General features: G+C 41.7%; 1 protein-coding gene across 2 annotated transcripts in view; it reads left to right on the top strand.

The window, feature by feature from the left end:
- LPAR2 (lysophosphatidic acid receptor 2) overlaps positions 1-8286 on the top strand; it is a 31622-nt gene extending 23336 nt beyond the window's left edge. For both annotated transcript variants that reach the window (XM_081319901.1, XM_081319902.1), the window contains exon 4: positions 6294-8286. In XM_081319901.1, coding sequence (XP_081176027.1) covers positions 6294-6595 — 302 coding nt within the window. In that variant the 3' untranslated portion in view covers positions 6596-8286. The remainder of the gene's footprint in view (positions 1-6293) is intronic.
- Positions 8287-16161: the final 7875 nt, after the last annotated feature.

A 16161-nucleotide genomic window follows, 5' to 3' on the forward strand; every position in this document is an offset into this window, starting at 1 on the left:
CCTTTTGTTTTTGTTTTGTTTTTTTCAGTTTTGGAGCAGCTTGTACAGAAATTGGCAGGTGAAACGTTCCACTGTTTGGAAAATTTTAACTCTTTATGAGGTTACTGTGTAAAAGTCTTGGACTAAAAGTAGATCATAGGCTCTGACTCTGACAGGGGGGGGGGGTTCAGCAGTGACTTCCTCTGATCTTCCAGAGCAAGTCCCTTCCTGGTGCCTACAGTGCTACAGAATGGATTGATAGATGTCCATCTAACCTTCTAAAGCAGACATGTCAAACACAAGGCCCGGGGGCCAGATCAGGCCTGCGAAGTGGTTTCATGTGGCCCGCGAAGCCATCCTGGAAACAGTGAGAGAACGGCCCCCACTGCCTTGGCCCTGGCCCAGAGACCCTCCTTCTGCCAGAGACCCTCAGATCTGTCCCACTCCTGCCCAGGCCCCCATAGGCACTCTTGATGCAAATGATGTAGAGCTGGCCATGCCCACCCAGTAGGCCATACGCACTCTAGCCACGCCCACCCAGTAGGCCACGCCCACCCGGCCCCTTGAGGGCAACCGCAATGCTGATGCGGCCCTCAATAAAATTGAGTTTGACACCCCTGTTCTAAAGGTTGCATGGCTATCAGTATGATTTGTTCCACAAGTGTTTGATCAAGGCTATAGTATTTCATAAACGACAAGGATGTATGAGGGGAAAGAAAAACCTTTATCTTGATGGGAATGGGGGGGGGGGTGGGAGGACTACTAGCACTGCAAAAGTCCCGGCACTTTTCTTGGCAAAGTATTTTTCAGAAGTGGTTTGTCATTGCTTCCTTCCTAGGGCTGAGAGAAAGTGAGTGGCCCAGCTGACTTTCTGCCCAAGGCACGACTAGAACATGTGGTCTCCCAGTTTCCAGCCTGGTGCCTTAACCAGTACACCAGACTTAACTTATTCCATATATATATCAGATCCTTTTTTATTATTATTTCTGCAAATGTAGGTTCTATTCAGACTTCCTGACACTTTTGTTTGGAACGTGGCTCAAGATCCCAAAGCAAACAAACTCACTTGGCATTCCAGTAACAAAGTTTTATTTATTTATTTATTTTTAAAAAAAAGCATTTGGGAAGGCTTGGTGAGCTGAAACACATGTAGGAGTCCAGCCACACCTTAAACAGCTGTTTGACACATTTTTATATCCTACCCCCGACACAGATTCCCCCCTCCCCTATCGCACTCAACACCCCTTCCCCAGTCATCCAATAACTACTCCGGACCGCCTAAAACCACTATGTTCCAGGAAGCCCCTTCATGCACATCCTATCTATCACCATCTAATTTTCTATTAACAAAGCTCAATTCTTATAATTATCACTACATTTGTTTGCGGTTATACCTTTGCTACCTTAAGCTCTAAACTTTATCCTTAGTTTTTGTGTTTCCTCTACTTGCGGTCTCGGTTAGCTAGCAACTTCTGCTTTTCTTACTTGTATGTAATTTACTTGTCTGAATTTATGACTTTCAGGTGGCTTCTTCTATCGACCTTTAGACTCATTAAAAATTTCTGATTAATAATATAGTCCTTTCACTTTCTTTTTGGACGTAGAATCTTTATAATAGGAAATACTCAAAAATAAACTCCTCCCAAAAAGGGTTAACTCTACCTTATTGTAACAAGGGCAATTTTACTTAAAAAAATAGTATACAGCATTTTTAAAGAGTAAAGAACAGTGAAAGAACCACATAGTTCATAGTAAGACTAGTTGAGATAAGCTCATTGGATCTAATTCCTGCAGGCTGTAATGCTATTTGGGGGGGGGGGGCGATACAGCAGGGGTGTCAAACTCTCCACGTCTGGTGACATATCACGACTTTTTCCCCAATTGCTAGAGCTGGGGTGGTCACGGTTTCGGCATGACGCATCCAGCTCGCGGGCCGGCAGTTTGACACCCCTGCTATACAGGGATCATTCAGTTTCTCGGTTTTTCATATTTTCCCCTGCAAGGCTGGAAAAAGAATACTCCTACTTGGAGAGAAGAGTGCATCCCACCTTGGACTCAGGAGCCTTCAAGACCTGACCAACGATGGAAAATCATTGACCCCATTGGCTAAGAACTCTAGTATATTTGTCTTCATCCTAATTTCTTGAGAAATTTATGGCGGCCTTGAATCTGGCTTAAAAGGTTTCTCAACCTTCAATAAACTAGTATAGGGGGGGGGAAATCCTTTTCTTGCTTTGCTAGGATCGAGTTGCATGGCTACGGAAGGTTTAAAATATCCAGCACTGGAGTTCTCCATGATTATTTTTTGCCTAAGTGAATTGGCAGTTCATATCTGCCAGTAATCTTCCTGAACTCAATAAGATTGCTTTCAGCTGTACTATCTTATTAATAAAGTAGTAAATGAATTGTATATGGATTTTAATAATTAAAAACGTGAACAGGATATAATGCTATAACACATTGAATGATAGGTACTGAAGTGTTTCCAGAACAAACTGAATCTTAAGAGTTTTTCAGCAAGAGAGTCTCTCTTCTCCACTAATGAGCTTCCTTTGGGACTTCCCGGTCTTCTTGAAGGTTCTCGAGTCCCAGGTCTTCCACGAACTTCTGGTAGATAAAAACTTTCTAGGGCGCATCCCATAATTCAGTCAGAGCATCTCTTTTACAGATTGTCACCGACTTGCAACCAGAATATCTGTTGCTAGGCAAAGGGGTTGTGTAAAGTGAGTCACATCCAATTTTGCAAACTTTCTTGCCAGGATTGTTAAGTGAATCGCTGCAGTTGTTAAGTGAATCGCATAGTCGTTAAATGAATCCGGCTGCTCGGTTGATTTTGCTTGGTGAAAGCCACCTGGGAAGGTCGCGAATAGCAGTCACGTGACCCTGGAACCCTGCCACCATCATAAATATATACTGGTTGCCAAATTTCCAAATGTTGATCATGTGATTGTGGGGATGCTGCACTGGTTATAAGTCACTTTTTAAATTCCCACTGTAACTTCAAACGGTCACCGATTGTAAGTCAAGGACAACCTGTAATCGTTTAAAGCCCTCCATAAGTTTTTATGATGCTGGTACCAATAAAGAGTTTATAGGAATTTGTTCAGTGGAAGGAAATCCCCTCCAGTCTGTGGGTGCTGATTAATGTTTGGGGTCTTGCTCCTTTAGGGGGAGCTTAAAAGCATTTTCCATTGATGGAGCAGAGCCTCTGGAATATCTTCTCGTTAGAGGTCAGCCTATAGATATTGTCTGCCTTCCGGGGGAAAAATTGAAAGCTTTTCTAGAGGGCTTTTGGGGTCTCGCTTACATTTTTGCTGGATTATTCTGTTTTATTCTTGTAAGCTGTCTTGTGATTGGGCCTGGATATAAATCTAACTAATAAAGTAAATATGTTTCCACAACCGCTTTAGGAAAACCAGAATTCCTCAAAAGCCAAAGGCCAGATCACTCCAATCTGTGTCTTATAGAGATACGCCCAACTGTCTTTTAGAACTGCTTGATAGCTCTGGAAAGGTGACTCCTGAGTGGTCTCCCTTTGGGAAGCAGATGAAATAGAAGCAGCCCAGGGTGGCTTTGTGAAATGAGCGATTGTAGCTTATACTAGCATTAGGGGCAAGGCCACTGTAGGTGTGTAGGGTTGAATCGCATAATGAATTTGAAGCTTAAGCACAACGGGGACAGTAAGAATAGAGGAATGAACAGCCACGTGTAGCTGTATTACTCAACTTCGTATGGTGTTTGGTTCAATATGCTTTTCTAAAAGAAGGAGTTAAGAGCAAGTGAAGATAAAAGATGGAAAATTGAATGCTTTCTTTAAAAAAAAAGAAAGAAACCTCTACAGGTAGTCCTTGGCATACAACTGTAATGGAGCCTGTCCGTGTGACTGACCCAATTTTGCAACCTTTTTTGTTGTTGTTGAGAAAATGTGCATTTTAGCAATCAGCACTGAAATAATATACCAGCAGTAAAACATCTTGCGCCTGCCATTTCTAATATTTCATATAAATCTAGTATTTTTCTTCTGCTAAAATTCTTATTGCTGCATATCCATTATTGTGTCTAAATTGTGCGTGATATGGCCTGTTTCTGAGTCATAGCTCACCAAAAGATTATAAAGAAAGCCCAGCAAAGACTCTGAACTAGCTGCTCAAATCCTTATTGCTCATCCTATCCAAGGTCCAGGAGGAAGAAGCTAAAGGGTCCACGGTCACGTTTGGCCCATAAAATTCTGGTTCTCCTCTCATAGCTCAGAAGAACGTTTAAAGCTGGAGCCAATTGGCTTTTGTGGTAGCTAGAGTGCTGCCAAGTGTTCAACTGTTCCTCTAGATACAACTCTATTTTTAAAATATATCTCTTCATAGATTTTGTTAGCGTTCAGGAATCAAAACGTGCACATGGAAAGGAACGGGGAATGCACACTGACACACTCATGAAATGTGTCCTTGTGTGCCACCCAGAGAGACTGAGAGTGAGTTTGGTGGCCATATAAATTTTCTTAATAAAATAGGTTTCTCTCCTTATAGGAAAATAAGGAGAAGATGTGATTAATGAAAATAGTTTTGATTTGCATTATGGGAACATACCAAGAGCCCTGATGGATCATGCTACATGCCTGTGTAATCCAGCATCCTCTCTTATACTTTTTTATACATTGTGGAAAAATAATACTCAATTTTAGCTATTGCTCCCTAGAGGTGGATATTTAAGGCTGTCCTGCCTTAATTTTGGAAATAGCATATGATAGCTACTAGCTCTCGATAGTCTAACATAAATTTTGACTGATTCATTCATTAGGTAAAGGTAAAGGTAAAGGTTCCCCCGCACATGTGTGCTAGTCGTTTCCGACTCTAGGGGCCGGTGCTCATCTCCGTTTCATAGCCGAAGAGCCAGCGTTTGTCCGAGGACGTCTCCGTGGTCATGTGGCCGGCATGACTAGACACCAAAGGTGCACGGAACGCTGTTACCTTCCCACCATAGTGGTCCCTATTTTTCTACTTGCATTTTTACGTGCTTTCGAACTGCTAGGTGGGCAGAAGCTGGGACGAGTAACAGGCGCTCACTCTGTTATGCGGCACTCGGGATTCGACCCGCCAAACTGCCGACCTTCTGATCGACAAGCTCAGCGTCCTAACCCACTGAGCCACCGCGTCCCTTGCGATTCATTCATTATGTGCCATCAATTCATTGGTGACACTAAGCAACCACATAGTTTTCTCCATACAGATCTATCCCTAACCTGTTTTTTTTTTCAGGTTTTCAACGGTGCATTTATCATCACTGCAGTCCCCTTTTAGAACTTTCTAAATTGATGGCTATAGCGCTGAATTTCATGGTTTCATCAGAAGCTGGGGGAACAAGAGCTTTTTTGTATTGATTCTGAATTTTCTCAAGAAGGAAGTGGTTTCACATTCTACTAGTATCAGCAAAAAAGTTTCTCGCCCACGTTTTCCCTGGAACTCATATTGCATCACTTTCTTACATTGTCCACCTCCATGTTAGTAACACGGTTGTTAAATGTATCTGGCTTTCCCAATGACTTTGCTTGTCAGAAGGTCACAGATGGTAATCAAATATGACTCCAGGATATTGCAACCGTCACTAGTATGAGTCAGTTGCCAAAAACCTCTGAATTTTGAGCATGTGACGGTGGGAATGCTGCAACCGTCATAAGTGTGCAAAATGGTCATAAATCACTTTTTTCAATCCTGTTGTAACTTTGAATGGTTACTAAATGAACTGTTGTAAGTCGAGGACTATCTGTATTGTTGTGGGGCAAATAGGAGGAGAAAGGAGTATTAATTAGGTAGGTTTGTTGCCTTAAGCTAATTATATATTTTTAAAAAATCCAGAAATAATTAAAAAACCATGTGTGATAGTCTTTTAAACTGTTTTGGTTGTCTGTTTTGGAAGAATAATAGGTGGAAGTGCCAGAATATATATTCTTCCTTCCTTTGAAGAGGGACTCTGCCTCCTTGGATCCAGGCCTAAATCTTTGCCTCCAGTTAATCTCTCCTCCTTTTTTGGAAACAAAGTCTAACCTAGTACTGTATTTCCTAATAGGCTGTGACTAGAGCTTCCAGAATCCCCATCCAGCACTGAAGCTGTAATATCTATATTATCTGAAGGGGTTAGGCTGTGGAAGCCATGAATCAGGTAATGTAGTTAGCAATGAATCTTCAGCATTCAGAACAGGTTGGCAGCAGCTGCGTCTTCCACTTCACATCCCTCTCCTTGGTGAATGTGCAGCTGCTTAAAGCCTTGAATTGCCGTGGATTTATTTTATTTTTTTCATAGGTTCCTCTCTCTTGTCTTAGGTGCCTTCGTGATTTGCTGGACGCCAGGGCAGGTGGTTCTTCTGCTGGACGGCCTTGGCTGCAAGAGCTGCAACGTGTTGGCAGTGGAGAAATACTTCCTGTTGCTGGCAGAGATCAATTCACTCATCAATGCCATCATCTACTCCTATCGGGACAATGAGATGCGAAGCACCTTCCGGAAGATCCTTTGCTTTGCTTGCTACAGGATGCCGAAGTACTCCCCTGCTTCAATGAAATCTAGCACCATGGAGCATCGGATCCTGTCTCAGAACGGGCATCCAGTGATGGACTCCACGCTTTAACCTTGCAGTTTCAGGTTCCTCTCTGCCGATTGTCTGAAGCTGCTGGTTTGGATCTGCAGGTGACCCTTTTGTACGAAACTAGTAACCAAGGCCTACAGTGGCTACAGCAGGACTGGACAGTTTTATTATCTGTGGACTGCTTGGGGATAGAGGGCTGCATTCTTGATCTATAGCTCCATGCTGCAACGGTGTGGGTGAGACCTAGCAGAAGCTGTTGTACTGAAATTCTTGTTGACTGATATCTGGAATACAGTGACTGTCGGTCAGCTGAACTATGGAATTAGTGCATTTGGCCTGCTACAGGCTTGAGAAACACTTTAAACACTCTGCTGCGTTGAGAACCAGTTCAGAATTGGTTTCCATCACAGCTTCTTAAAGGCTTTCTTTTTCTCCTTCCGCAGGCTAACAAGTAGAGCTTGCTCTTATCTGCCACAAAACCGTGGGGTGGCCCCTTAAGATAATCTTTATTTGCTTCTTAAACACAAATATTTGGCCAAACTTTACAAACTGGTGGGACAAAAATACTGAGGCCCGTGTGTGTATGCATTCTCGTGAACTGCGTTTTTTTTTAACCGCTGTGCTGTTTTAGTTGAGGGATTTATCTTCCGCCGTATTAAAGCACATCCCTGAAACACTTCTGTGAAGGATGAAGAATCTTTCTCCTGGCTTTTTCAGTTGCTACTTGCTTTTATGTTAGCATGGCTTCTCTTTGAAAATGCAAAACCTATACTGTGTTTTCTGTACTGAACCCTTAAGAATTTGTTGCAAACTGAATGAGCTATTCTGCTAAACTTTTATTTCCCCCCCCCATCTGTATAACTCAGGGAGATTTGAAATCAAGATTAACAAAGTACCAGATTTACCGAACTCCAAGGTAAATTTTAGGCAGTGAGAAGAATTATACTAACTCGGATCTGATAGCACAACAGATGTATGAAATAATTCAATGCATAAAGACCACTTTTTAACTTACCGTTTGATGCTCAAAGGTGTTGTGATACAGTTTAGAGGTAACCACTAAAGCACAATTTAATCTTTCAGGTAACCTTTCCAGCCATGGTTGATTATGTTCACATTTCCTTCTCTGTGGAAAAAAAATTATGTCTGTATTTTTGATATTCGGGTGCAGTGTCCATACGGATTGTATCTGCTCACTGGGTTGTCATTTCACAGAGATTAGCTGTGGCAGCATGTGCTGTTTAGGAAATCGTTAAACAACATCTTCTGGGGCCTTGAAATGTTCCATGGCAGATGTTCCATATTATATTCCTCTATGGTCACAGGATGGGGGCTTCTTCTCTCAGGCATTGATTGAGCTCTAGGGCTTAATGTTAGGGGTCCCAAATCTGGGCTAAAAAAATCCAGTTAATCATTAAGATGACAGCGAAGAATTTTTTGTATGTCTTTGTTGCCATCTAGCGATGGTCTAGATTTTTGCCATCTAAATTGGCTATTTGAGGTAGGTCTCCCAAACTGACATTCCTGAAAGAAAGTACCTCAGAGATTCTGACAAGACCCAGACATCTGAAACAAGAAATCTGTATATCTCAGTGACCGAAATATTAACATCTCTGTATTTATAACCATGTACTGACTCTCAAAAAGCACCCAGTGCCACCATACAGTGGCTGACTTTAGACTATGCTATGTTATACTTTTACCATGGTTTAATGAATAAACAGTTAGCTGGGCTTTCAGCCTTAAACCTTGTTTTAGAAATAAGACTGGCTTAACGAGTTTTTTTTGGGGGGGGACTGGTTTGGGCTTAGAAAAAAACCGCTCTTACAGTGGCAAACATGGCCTTAGTCCCAGCTACTGATGTCATTCGTTGGACCTCCGTGACTGGGATAGGGGTAAATAACGGCGCTTAACTATGTTCCTGTTCCGAATTCTGACAGAACAATGGGAGAGTTTTCCTGACCTTCCATGTTCATTCCTTTCCTTTAAGTGCAAGTTGAAGCTCACTCCTCTTCAGCATTTTGCTGTTTGGTCATTGTTGTTTATCTTTTTCTATACTGCTTAATGTGATAATCTGACTCAAAACCCAGCTATCTTCCCCCGCTCTATTTGTCCATAGAATTATTCAAACTCTTAAAATAACCAAGAAGAATTTCATCCCTCCATTGATAACAGTTAGCCTATATTTGTGCATAATGTGGTCTTTTGTTAAGTACAGGCAGAAGCTTATTTTTGTTAAAAATCTCTTCCCCCCCCCCCCCAGTGTGGCTTTTGAGTGACTAGTGAAGAAGGTTATCAGCTAACCAGGAAAAAAAAAACCCTGAGCTGTTCATGTATCTTTGTGTGCCAGCAATTGCAAGATGTTTCATGGCCTTAAACAGTTTTTCCCAGTGCTTTTTTTGTAAAAGAAAAAGGTGCCGGAACTCACACATGTCATACAACCCGCCTTGCCTACCCTACAAGGTTCCATCCAAAAAAGGTGCCGGAACTCCATTCTGAGCGTTCTATGAGAAAAAAAGCCCTGGTTTTTCCTAACCCGGTTCTTTCTGGATATAGTCAGACTACACCAGTGTTGCTGGCTGGAGATGTTGGGAATGACAACTGTTACACACTTGGACAACACACCTTAAGGAAAGCTAGCCGAGAACCAGTTATGCTCATCTGCCTTGTTCCTTTCTTTCCTCTGTTGCCTCTTCCTTCATATCTCTTGCATTTCCCCATAGTATGAGGTCCCTTGTTGTTGGACTGCTTGGAGACAGAAAGTTATATGCAATATATCACGTGTGAAAAAAAGGCAGCTGGGCAGTTTTAACATGCTGCATCTGAACTCTCAAGACAGGGCTTTTCAACCTTTTCACCCATTGTGCCACTTTTAGGATATGGCAACATCCGAGTACCACCAGTCGCCTAGCAAGGTGTCAAAAACTTGATGATAAAAAAAAGGAGAAAAGTGATGAAGTACAGGTAATCCTCGACTTACAACAGTTCGCTTAGTGACTGTTCAAAGTTACAGTGGCACTGAAAAAAGTGCCCCCCATGCCACAGCTGAGCAGGACACCTGCCTGCCTGCCTGGTGGCATTCTTCCTCCTGTCCGAGGTTTTCATTGTGGTGAGCATTTCTGTTGAGGATTGGCAGCGGGGGTGGGGTGGGGGGGTGTTTGGTTTTTATTCCCCCCGTCTGCTGGGTGGTTGCAGCAGGTTTTGGTCACTTCACATGATCCTGGGACACTGTGACCGTCATAAATATGAATCAGTTGCCAAGCATCTGAATGTAAATCACAAGACCCTGGAGATGCTGCAACATTCCAGATGATCTGCGCTTCTTCTGGGCTCAGCAGAAGCGCCAGGATCAGTGCTGCTTTCCAGCTGATTGGTGCTTCTTCTGGGCTCAGCAGAAGCACCAGGATCAGTGCTGAGCTTCAGCTGGAACCTGGTGCTGATCCTGGCATTTCCACTGAGCCCTGACAGCCCTGAAGAAGCGCTGATCCTGGCGCTTCCACTGAGCCCTGACAGCCCTGCAGCTCCAGCCGTCTCTCGCTCAGGCTTGTGCGGTGCTGCCACCAGTTCAGTTCATTCCCCTCCCCCAGTACCACTTTTCTAGGATGGTCGCATACCACCTGCCAGGTGCCAATGTACCACAGGTGGTACCCGTACCACTGGTTGAAAAGCCCTGCTCTAAGACTCCGTCTATGCTCTCAGCTCTGCTTAGTGCAAAAAAAAAACATTTGTAGATAAAAAGGAAGTGGAGGGGTAAGATCCCATCCCCAAATAATAAATTTTCTGGCACTCAGTCAAAAGGCATTGCACACCCATGCTATTGTTCCTATTTTAGGGAATATGGGAGGATTACTCATAGAGGACTACCTTGTTCAGAAATTCTGTGAGGGAGGCATTTGTACAATTAAAGGTATTTGTGCAATGAAAGTCACTTCAGGAAGCATCCTAGAAATGAACAAAGTTGGAACAGAGATAGAGCAAGAAGTAGTTGGTGATCTATAAGGTGAGACCTCTTTTTTGGCCTTGAGGTAGGAGCATTCATTCATATATTCTCTGACATGGCTCACAAGATTTGCCTTATACCCCAAGCAGCTTTTTTTAACTACCTTACATTTAGTCTTCTATAATACTTTATTAGTGTAATAAGTTTTACTAGCTCTTCATAAAAATAAATCATGCTTCCTTCAAGTAATTTCCTTTTGCTTGTAAACAGTCCTTGGGGAGATGGCTTTCTGCCAGATTCCAAAACCATTGCCCTGGTTCTCTTTATGTATGAATCTGGAAAGCTGCCAAAAAGTTCAGGATTAATGCTATAGGGGTTTGGAGAGGCAGACATCTTTCGCATTGCCCTGCTTTGTGATGCCTTTAATGGGAAAAGCTGGAGAGAGAACTTAAAAGTCTTCTGGCCACACAGTATATGTCATCTGTTGTTGCGCTAGGGTCCTGCTTCAAGTTTGAAGCATTATGTCTCACGCATTAGGCTTTCCCATGCAAGTCCTACTGAAATGAGTGGGAGTTATATATGAACATAGGTACAGCTCTCAGGGTGGCTCAGCGGTTAAGACGCTGGGCTTGTTGGTTGGAAAGCTGACAGCTAAGGTTTGAGGCCTGAGCGCCATGCAGCGGAGTGGATCCCCATCCTTGCCCCAACTCCTGTGAACCTAGCAGTTTGAAAGTATGCAAATGGGAGTAGATAAATAGGTACCCCTACGGTGGGAAGGTAACATCATGCTGGCCAGATGGCCATGGAAATGTCTTTGGACAGAGTTGCCCCAATGGCCTTGAAATAGAAATGAACACACACACCCCATATTGCTAAGCACATTGGTTTGTGCTTAAATTGTAAAGCCGCCCTGAGTCTTCGGAGAAGGGCAGGATATAAATGGGATTAAAATAAATAAATAAATAGTCTGCAATGACTAGCAGACTAAAAACTTTACCTTACAGCTCTCATACACTTTAGCAGGGATTGCAAAGACATAGTCTCAGATACATTGCTGACAACTGTGTCAACATCTTCCTCTGCATTTAATAGCTTATATTTAGGAGAAAGACATGGTGTAGGGGTTAAGATTCTGGGCTAGGAGAGGGAGACCCAGGTTCTAATCTTCCCTTAGACATTGAAGTCAGCTTGGTTTCTTTGGGCCAGCCACACACACACAGCCCTAAAGTGCAAAGTTGGGAAAAAAAAGTCTCCTGTACTTTCCAATCCATGTTGCACTAGTGCGGTAAATTATGGTCCATAACTTTCAGTCAAGAGACCTTAATCTTGCCCTGAACTGATATTGGCTAAGGTTTTAGCATCACACACGTAGAGGAAACTGACCTCCTTGGCCCTGTTGCCAATTACTGGTTCTCCCAAGATATATTGTTGCCTACGATATTACATTAAACAGTTCTAGGAGATCTGAAGAAGCCTAAGTGCATATATAGCCACAACTATACAGTAATGGTGCTTATATTGGAGACTAGAGGATCTTTATGCCTCCCTGGGGATGGAAAGGAAGAGTCTTTTTCATAACCGCCATCTTCATAACTGCAGTAATATGCTTTCTTCCCATAATTGAGGTAGGAAGAAAGTATGTCAGTATGAAAAGCATTGCGCCCAGCCTACCTCCCCAATAATGGAGCCAGTTATTGTTGTGGCCCACATGCACTGTTAATGCAGCAGAGTTTCAGAGCGTGGATTGGTGAAATACCAAGATCAACTTTTTAAAACTTTCAGCTTCTAAAAAAAATAATACGAGATTTCCAACCTCCAGAAGAGGAGAGATGTCTCAAGTCCTTGGGTATGGTGGGAAAAGGGTACTGCCACGTGGGTCCTGTGGAGCCTTTAATTTTGTAGCCCAATGTAACATTGACCCCCTGGAAAATTTACAATCAATCCCCCACAAAATTAATATTCTTCTGTCCAAGCAGCCACACACACAAAAAGGGAAGAATCAGGCTATGCCAGTGAAGTAAAGTATCTGCCCCCACATACAAAAAGGCCACGAGGATGCAAAGCTGTCCAGTCAGAAGGAAGGGGGTCGGTCCTGCAGCACTTGGAGCCCAGCAGATTCATGATTTCCAAAAATGGTTCTTCCAAGTGATCTAGATTGTCCACACAGGAGACCTGCTAGCATATGACTGACCACAGCAAAGGGAATTAAATGAATGTAGACTTGCTAGTTGGCTGCTTGTCTTCACGGCTATACAGAAGCTCCAGGTTCAAAAGGAATTTTCTCTGGTATCCACTGGCTGGACCACAAGAACGAGATTTGCGGTTCTTTTATGTGTTCCTTTTGAAATGTTGATAGGCTTCCGATTGGCTGCTGCAGGATACAAGATGTTAAAAGTGAATAATTTTTTTTCAGACTGCTGCTGTTAACATTTTTATCCACACAGATTCACAGATTAAAAATGAAGAATATGTGTAGAAAGTTATTTTTGTTCAGTCCCTCATTATTTCAATACATGTGCATACCACAGAAACACCACACACATATATACTTATACCACTTCTATACAGTGTTGGGATTCAGCCAGTTCGCACCAGTTTGGCAGAACCGGTAGCTTATTTTTTGTTGCCTAGGCCCAGAACAGATTTCTGGAAGCAGCATCCACAAAGAGAACCAGTTGCTCAGAGATTTGAATCCCACCACTGCCTGTATATTTACAGACACATTATCCTCAAATGGAGAACTGATTCCATTCGCCACAAGTTCTTCTAGAACAGACATGTCAAACTCGCAACGTCACGTGATGTCACAGGTTTCCTTGTGACCTGTCTGACCCACGGGCTGGCAGTTTGACACCCCTGGAACCTAGATGTAAAAATTGCATCATAGAGCTGCAAAACCTCATATGCCCACCAGATGGTGGTAAAGGGAATACTATCCCCTCATAAGTGCTCTATATTTCATAGCTGCCAGAGATTTTTGCAACCCAGATTTGATAGCCTTATTAAACCTTACAAACTGATATTTTTCTGACATTTTCTTACATTTTGTAATTTTCCTCGATTGGATCAATGACTCTCTAAAAGAATGCAAATGACCAACTGTTTGCAAGGAGGATAAATCCATTCCCCACCATCCAGTCAGAGCTGAAGAAGCTTCTTGGATGAGAAGCAAAACGTCTTCAAAAAAAAAACAAAACCAAGAAAGTCCAGTTGCCTCCTGAAAAAGCATCTTTGGGAGGGATAACTATGACTTGGATGACTGAGAATCTCTGTAGACAGATTAATGCACTTGCACTTATTTTAAGCCACTGAATCCAGAACTTATCTAACCAATCACTTACGAAATATCAAAAACTGCAATTCACATTAGATTGGGTACTTTAAATTGTTATAGCTATTGGATTTTTATTTTCCCCCAATCTATATTTTCCAGTGCTTCATTTTTTTAAAAAGTAAAGTTTGTGATACAATGCATTATCCCAAACTAGATTCCACTGCTCAGAATTTTCCACTTTGGTGGATAATAATTCAAGAATTCAAGAAATTCTGAACCCAAGACATTGTTTTGGATTCAAAAATTTAACACGAGTTCTCAATCCTTTCAGAAACATATCCATTTTTTAAGGTTTCTCCATTTCAGCAGCATTGTTTCAAGCAGTGGCAGGGATATACTTTGTTGCTTTTGTTTTTAAATACTAAGAGCTTGAAATCCTTCTGGACCTACTACAAATCACCAGAGACCCACCACTAGATCTTAATTTATCATTTGCATACAGAAGTATACTGGGAAATGAGGACATTTATCTATATGCAATTAGTGTTTTTTTTAATTTCTCTGTCAGCATTTCTTCATTTTTAATGCTTCAAATTGCACTTCAAGATATGATGAGTCATTGGCTGTGTTCACGTGACACATTCTGCATCAACTATTTTTTATTTAAATTTCTACAGTAGTTGCTATGTACACAATTCTGGGTAGCTGTAGAAACAGTTAGCAGCAAGAGTGTAAACAAGCACATTAAAACAGAAAATAGAAATGGTTATGCTTTGGGATGGGGAATCCTGCAACAATAATAGACAACTTAAACTCAGGGGTGGACTTGTATACAATAATATCATATAATTATAGTCTCATGTATTGTGCACACCAATTCAGTGTTGTGCAAATACAGAAAATTAAGTTGTGTAAATCATGGTTGAGTTAATTTTGAATAAGTTCGTTCCATCACAGCACTGGCACTTTGAAATGTAGATATTTTCACTGTATAGTTTACTGTAAAGTCAAGCAAACTAGGAGAATCTGTATGCCACCTCTCTTGTTGTGTAGCTAATTCCTGCTAGAAAGCACCTGCTAAACACTTCATTATCTCTGCAGTCTGGTTTTTACTCTGGTTTGATGCTCCAGCTGTTGTGACTTGCATCCATTTTGATCAGCTCTACAGTTGCTTCTTTGTAAGTGAGAGAAATATACTGTATTTAGCTTGGTGTATTCCAGGATTAAGCAGTCGCAGTGAAAGTAAGGCTGGTGGTTGTTGGAGAAATGCTCCAAGTAAAAGAAAAATGTGCTCCATGGCACCCTTAGCACAAATCAGAGAGGAAGTTATTATTTCTGCTTCTTCAATCAGTTTTCTCTCATTTTCTCTTTCCTCTTTTTCTTCCTCCTAATCCTAAAAGGATGCTGTGATTAGACAATTTATCTGGGCTAGGTGGGCACTCTAAAGCCAGGAATTCTTTTAGACGAACATGAAAACACTTTTACCATCTTGATACGTTTTATGGCATCCTGAATGACAATTCTGCTGGTGGCAAATGAAGAGATTTGTCGCTCAACCCATTTGGAGGTCACTGAGTTGGATGAGGCTGCTTTAAGGGAGCCATTTCTGCAGTGGCAACTTTGTCCACCTGAAGATGGTTGGGAGTACAACAATTATCGAATGAACCTATAAGACATATACGCAAGTAACATTTATCTACAAGGATTAATCTGTATAGGAAGACTACAGATCAGGAATAGAAGCTGGATAAGAATAATCCATTAATAATTATATTTTACAACACTTGAGATATGATTAAAATAAGGTAAGTCAAAGAAAATACTGCTTGTTTTGCTATTTGACACCTATAGATGCATTTAATTGGAGTTAGCAATGTTTCCTGAGCTGCAAATATTGCTTCCCCTGGAACCCAAAATCCTTTTCTTGAACACTATGAAAGGAAATTCCAAAGCTTTAAAAGTATGTTGTTCAATGAGCAAACTAATAACAGAATTAGAAATTTTCCCTTAACATTTTATCTGAAATAAGTAGTTAGAATTAACACTGTTAAGGCTGCCTTGTTTTAAATAGCATTTTGCTGATATTATTATTGTTGTTGCTGTTATCATTATTTTCATTATCATCATCATCTTTGGTGGTGCAGTGGTTAGAATGAAATACTGCAGGCTAATTCTGCCCACTGCCGGGAGTTTGATCCTGACAGGCTGAAAGTTGACTCAACCCTCCATCTTTCCAAGGTCTGTAAAATGAGGACCCAGATTGTTGGGGGAAATATACCGACTCCATAAACCTCTTAGAGAGGGCTGTAAAGCACTATGGAGTGGTATATAAATGCTATTGCCATTATTATTACTTACTAGTATCCCAATAAATGATTGTTAGGATGCTGTAAT

The sequence above is a fragment of the Vipera berus genome (assembly GCF_964194415.1).
Source record: "Vipera berus genome assembly, chromosome: 2".
NCBI classification, from domain to species: domain Eukaryota; kingdom Metazoa; phylum Chordata; class Lepidosauria; order Squamata; family Viperidae; genus Vipera; species Vipera berus.